We start from the raw sequence: 5,712 nt of genomic DNA on the forward strand, positions 1-5,712 counted from the left end.
CAGACTCTAAGATTCCCTAAGGAGGGGACCACAGGTTGGCAGCTCAGCCTCCCTCCCCCACAAAGCCCCCTTATCACCCTCTTCCAAGCTAGCACCATGCCATCATTAGGACTGTAACAATGAACTCCTGCTTAACCCTCATGTTAAGTCTTGCTGGAACAGGTTTCCTGACACATCTGCAGCACCATTGCACCCACCCTTAGGCTACAGATGCCTGGGCTCACCCCAGGAAGAACAGGCTTATCCAACCTCCAAAGGAAGGATCAGGACAGGCCTAAAGTTGTCAGAAGCAAAAAGCAAATGGAATGCCGGGCTTGGTGGCACATGCCTTTAGTCCCAGCACTCAGGAGGCAGAGGAAGGCAGATCTCTGTGAGTTTGAGGTCAGCTTGGTCTCCAAAATGAATTTCAGGCCAGCTGGGGTTACAGGGAGAGCCTGTCTCCAAAAAAAGTAAATGGAATAGCCTTCCAGTCTGTCAGAGCATCAAGACTTCAGAGGGAGCTGGGGATCAGGAAGTCTTGTTTGGGGTCTTGGTTCTTCAGCCCCACATTTGTGGTGCCTCCATGGCAACCATTGAACCTGACAGGGCCTATCTAACCATCTATAAAATAAAGTCCTGTCAACACTAAGATTGGTCAGGAAGGAGTTAATTAAGTCTGGGCTCTGGGTCAGGAAGGGTTAATCTGGGGGGTGGAGGCTCTTGGCTTTTCCTGTGGAGAGTGAGGCTTGGCTGCTACCAAAGCTACTCCTAGTCCCCACTCACCCCCCTGCCCTCAGTCTGGACCTTCCCAGGGACCCTGCAAGATAGCCTCCAGACCCAGAGGTGAGTACATCTGAGCCCAGTGCTGGGTGGGAAGGCACCAAGGTGGGAAGGCACCTTGGAAGTCAGAGAAGCTGGTGCCAAGCCAGAGTCTAGAAGTGGGACCGACTAGTACCAAAATGGCTGAGTGGGTAGAGTTGGGACCACTAACTCCAGGGCTGGGAGAGGGTAGGCAAAGGGGCAGAGGGGACAAGGGTGGCTGCCAGTCCAGGGTGGGCCGTCTGTGGTCAGACATCAAAGCCAGTCGAGAAAGCATGGAAAAGGCAGGGGACATGACTATTTTGGTCTTTGTGTTTAGGGACTTTTTATAGTCTTCCTACTCATAGCTGAGGAGAGGAGAGGACAGGGAGCACTCATGAGGTCAGTCAAGCACAGTGCCCTTTTGGGACCTTGGAATCTGACCCATTGCCCAGTGCCTAATCTCTTGAAAAAAGAGATTAGGGCACTGGCAGGCTGTCATTGCTGTCTGAGCCCTGGTTGCCCACAGTCTGAGAAGACTTACCACATACTAGATGGGAGCTTGGGAGCGGGTGGTGGTAAGGGAAGAAGAGCAGGTTGGGCTGGGGGCTCGGGTTACCCACATCTCTACCCTGAGGCCTCCATGGGTGTGTGGGTGGGGCAGTCTTCACACATCCTGAGCTAGTCTGACCCTTTGTTGCTTCCATACCCAAAGTCCTCTCTGAGCCCAGGACCAGTATGTCCCTTTCAGCTGTGTGGGGATGGGAAATAGGAGAAACAGGGGTAAGTGTGTTGAGCCATGTGGGTGGCCCCTTCTGTTAACTGACAAGGAAACTGTCAGTTCTTGATTTACAATCCCTCCTGCCCTTTTCCCTTGCTCAAGGGAGGTGTAAGAGAAGGAGAAGGGTCAGAGGTCTCAGGATGGGAAGGGACAAGAGGGCAGGGACCCCCGAAGGCAGATTATTTCTGGGTGTGCAAGTTATTAGGAAGAATCAGTAGAAGAAACTGCTTAGTGACGCTAGGGACAGAAACAGAAACCACAGGTACAGAAACCAAACACCAGGGAGAAATTCTGACAGGCAAGCAAGGGGTCCAAGCTGAACTAGCTCTGCACAGCGAGGCAAGGAACCTGGGTTTCAGAGAGTGGGACCCTCACTCTCAAAAGGACCCATGGAAGCCCTCTCCTCTCTAGGTTGGTGTCCTGGCCTCTGAAAAGGCCTTGTAGGGGTTGGACAAGGTGATGTTTACAGTTAAGGTTTCTGGAATCTCCTTGGCTGGGGCACAGAGTGGTTGGCAGGGGCTGGTTTATATGACCTGGGGACCACCACCCTCTTCTTCCTGAATGGCCCTGCTGGGCTTGGGCAAGGAAGTTGGCTGCAGTTACTGGAGGTTTCTACCCTATGGTTATGTCCCTGACCTTGGTGCTTGGAGGCGGGAAGGGTGGGCCCACTGGAGCCAGCCTGTGGCTGGAGAACCTCCTTGTCTTGGGCTTGAAGTTGCTGGGTTGGGAAGAGGTATTTTTTCCGGTTAAAGTCACTTTAGAGCATTGGGCTCAGACCAGCCCCCACTTTCCTTTTCAAGTATCCTGCTTGCTGATGCCTGTGTGCATGGCTCTGTAGCCAGACTGCAGCACCCTCAAAGAATCACCTAATGCCTCTGAAGAATAGGGGTAGGGTGGCCCCAGCTTCTGCTCCCTGGACACAGGACCAGCTGACTCAGATCAGGGAGGGGTGGCTGGGTCCTACACTTGAGAACACCTGAAGAAGACGGTGACAGCCTGCCCTCTTGACAGTTCTCCCCTTTGCAGGCCCCAAGAGCTGCAGACAATTATTCTCTGGTCTTCAGCTATCTGTGTTTCTCCAGCGGTGTATGGGGGACTGACCCGCCTAGTTCTTCTAAGATGCTCCTAGCCTCTCCCTCCACACCATCCAGGGGACGAACCCCCAGCGCCGTGGAGAGGCTGGAGGCTGACAAAGCCAAGTATGTCAAGACGCACCAGGTGATAGTACGTCGCCAGGAGCCAGCCCTGCGCGGGGGACCCGGGCCGCTCACCCCACACCCTTGCAATGAGCTGAGCACCCCGGTATCGCCCAGGGCACCTGGGCCTGCCCGCCGGGGTAGTGGCAGGAGACAGCCAAGGCCTGATTCCCTTATCTTCTACCGTCAGAAGCGGGACTGCAAGGCTTCGGTGAACAAAGAGAATGCCAAGGGTCAGGGGCTGGTACGACGCCTCTTCCTGGGCAGCCCCCGGGATGCTGTCCCGAGCAGCCCAGGACCCACCGAGAGACCCACGGCTCCTGGGGGTTGGGCTGGATCCCAAGATGTCCCGGAGGCGGCGGGGAAGCGGCCTCTGTGTCCCACGTGCTCGCTGCCGCTGTCGGAAAAGGAGCGCTTCTTTAACTACTGCGGCCTGGAGCGCGCGCTGGTGGAGGTGCTGGGCGCAGAGCGCTTCTCTCCGCAGAGCTGGGGCACCGACCGCAGCCCCCACAACGGAACTTCGCCGCCGCCACCCGGCTCTGGGGACACCAGCGACTGCACATCCAGCGACCCGGGGAGCCAAGACTGTGCGGGAGGCGGCGGCTCGGAGGCGGCGGGGTCGGCGCGGGACGGACGGCCTCCGGTGTCGGTGGTGGAGCGCAACGCGCGTGTCATCCAGTGGCTGTACGGCTGCCAGCGCGCCCGCGCCCCGCCGCGCGAGTCCGAGGTGTGACCCCCCCGGGGGGGGGACACCGGCAGGCACAGCATGCTTCTGCAGCCCATGGACAAACCCTCCTGCTGGGCCCCAGTTCCCCCCGGTCTGCACCCCAGATGAGATGGGACAGCATGGACCCGGCGCAGACGCCCGGAAAGAGGATAGAGTGGCTTTGTGGACTCTATGGAGGTTGTATGCGAGGAGTGATGGACTGGGATGAGAGAGGAGCAAACTACCGAATAAAACTAACACGTAATTTAAACGGATTCTGAGTTTGGTTTAGTGGGCAGATATTGAGGGAAGGATCCAGCAGGTTTGTGTGGTTCGGTGTGCGAGTGTGGAGGGTGGGTTCCAGGCTGAATGTGACTTTGGCTATGCACTCAACTTCTCTGGGCTTCCTGGTTATTAATGGAGGGAGAGAGTAGCAGATAAAAACGTTCTGAAGTCGTGTGTGATGCACGGGGCAGATGTGCCTGGAATATAGACAATGCTCAATAAATCGCAGCTGCAAGTGGCTACTGAGGGTTCCCCGAGCTTTGCTGCCCCCGGTAGTCACGAAGAGGGGCTGAGAGTTGGCGGACCCACAACTGAGATCACTAAAATGTAAGGCTCTGATGTGTGTGTTTATGTATGTGTGTATCCCAGGCTGGCCTCAAACCTACTGTGTAGACGGGACGGTTTATGTGGCACTGAGACTTAAGCCCAGGGTTTCATGCACTGGAGGCAAGCACTGTATCGATGAACTGCATACCCAGCACCCTTACTTTTTCCTCTCTCAAGAACACACTGAGTCACCTGTTTTCTTCACAGGGTCTAGTTTTGTTCATGATCCTTCTCCCCCGACTTTGATTTCCTTCTCTTTCTCTGCACTCTTTCTTCTAGGATCACATATATTCTCCTTGGGAAGCCTCCCCCAACTCCCAAGTTGGCCTCACCTCTCCAGGCTCCCATGTGCAGCCCTAGTTTGTCTCAACAAACCATTGTGTGGGACCTGCTGGTAGGGTTGTCTCATTAGCTTCCGTTTCTATAAGACAGTCCCTCACAGGTCATTGGATCACTTGCAACGTCTGTCATATAAAATGGGTCTGGACAGGGTGATGGAGCGGGTCTGATGTGGCTTTCCTGGGAAAGTTGCACTTTAAACCCAAGGCCATCCACCCTGACCGTTGGAATGTTTCTGTCCCTTTTCCCCAGCATGCTTGTCGGGAAAGGAGACAAGAAACCCTCTAGCCAGCTCCTGCCAGAGATCGCCCACCTAAAAGTAGCTTTTTCCTGTTGTCCAGAAAAAATGACGCAGACACTCGGGGTGTGGGTCCAGGAGTTCTTTCTGGCAGGCAGGGCAGGGCGGGCGCCGGCTGCACTGGCCGGCTACTCGCCCTTGGGCGCGGCCTTCACCCTCATCTCGGCCAGTTTGTGGGTGAGGAAACCCCACTTGAACCCTGCTGCGGGGTCGGCCTCCCGCGGCTCGGGGCTCCGGGCGGCCTCAGTGGACTCGTCTCCCGGCTCCGGGTCTGGCTCTACGATGGTCTCCACGCTGCGGAACACCGATGCGGCCACCGCCTGTTGCTGCTGCCACCTGCTGGCAAACGCGTCCCAGAATCCCGGCCCTCGAGGCTCGGGCTCCGCTGCCACCTGCGAGGGGGGCCGGGCGGCCAAGGGGCTGCGGGAGAGGGGTGGGGTCAGCCGAAGGCCTAGGGGTCCCAGCCGGGGACCGCGGAGAGGAGGCCGGGACTAGAGTCCAGCAGGGGGCCCCCGGGAGTCCTGGCGAGGTCTGGGCCTGCCGACAAGCTGAGGGAGGGTTCAGAGACGCTAGGAAAAAAGTCAAGCCCGGAGATGAGGTGAGAGGTCTGGGGAGACGTGAATCAGGATTGAGAAGGGACCCTGGAGGACATCTGAGAGAAACACCTGCACCAGGTCTGAAAAGTAGGGAAGGGTCTCTGAGATGGGTGGGGCAGGAGGATGTTGAGGGAGAAGTGGGGTCGGGTCCAGTTTAGGTCCCATAGGAAGGAAGCCCAGAGGGACAAGAAAGGGGCAGGTGAGAAAAGTGGTTAGGTTCTAAGAGTAAGGGAACCCGGGAGAAGGTGAAGAAAATCCTAGCACATTTAGCCAAGAGGAGGTGGTAGGTGGAAGATATGCTTTGGGGGTGGGGGGAGCTGTCAAGAAGGTAGGGATACTTCAAGAAAGGCTCCTGCAACCTGGAAAGGCCTTAGAGGACTTGGGTATGGCGGGGGGGGGGGGGCCTT

At 56.8% G+C, this 5,712-nt stretch overlaps 2 protein-coding genes across 4 annotated transcripts in view; one reads left to right on the top strand and one right to left on the bottom strand.

The window, feature by feature from the left end:
• Positions 1-747: 747 nt before the first annotated feature.
• Fam110d (family with sequence similarity 110 member D) lies at positions 748-3,713 on the top strand. Of its 3 annotated transcripts, none has more exons than XM_008836803.2 (2): positions 748-822; positions 2,585-3,713. In XM_008836803.2, the coding sequence occupies exon 2, from the start codon at positions 2,678-2,680 to the stop codon at positions 3,485-3,487; it is 810 nt and encodes a 269-aa protein (XP_008835025.1). In that variant the 5' UTR covers positions 748-822; positions 2,585-2,677; the 3' UTR covers positions 3,488-3,713. The 3 variants fall into 3 exon arrangements, with proteins under 3 accessions (XP_008835025.1, XP_017654560.1, XP_008835026.1); XM_017799071.1 differs by having other exon boundaries at positions 771-822; positions 2,359-3,713; XM_008836804.1 differs by having other exon boundaries at positions 781-822; positions 2,570-3,713.
• A 1,124-nt stretch (positions 3,714-4,837) lies between these two features.
• Positions 4,838-5,712, bottom strand: part of CUNH1orf232 (chromosome unknown C1orf232 homolog) — a 3,029-nt gene continuing 2,154 nt past the window's right edge. The window contains exon 4 of the mRNA XM_029565246.1: positions 4,838-5,129. Coding sequence (XP_029421106.1) covers positions 4,838-5,129 — 292 coding nt within the window. The remainder of the gene's footprint in view (positions 5,130-5,712) is intronic.

Source organism: Nannospalax galili, unplaced genomic scaffold (assembly GCF_000622305.1).
Source record: "Nannospalax galili isolate Female #2095 unplaced genomic scaffold, S.galili_v1.0 scaffold1258, whole genome shotgun sequence".
Lineage (NCBI taxonomy): Eukaryota > Metazoa > Chordata > Mammalia > Rodentia > Spalacidae > Nannospalax > Nannospalax galili.

Bases quoted from the DNA above. Each gene is read 5' to 3' on its own strand.
- Fam110d (XM_008836803.2), top strand. From the start codon at position 2,678: ATGCTCCTAGCCTCTCCCTCCACACCATCCAGGGGACGAACCCCCAGC.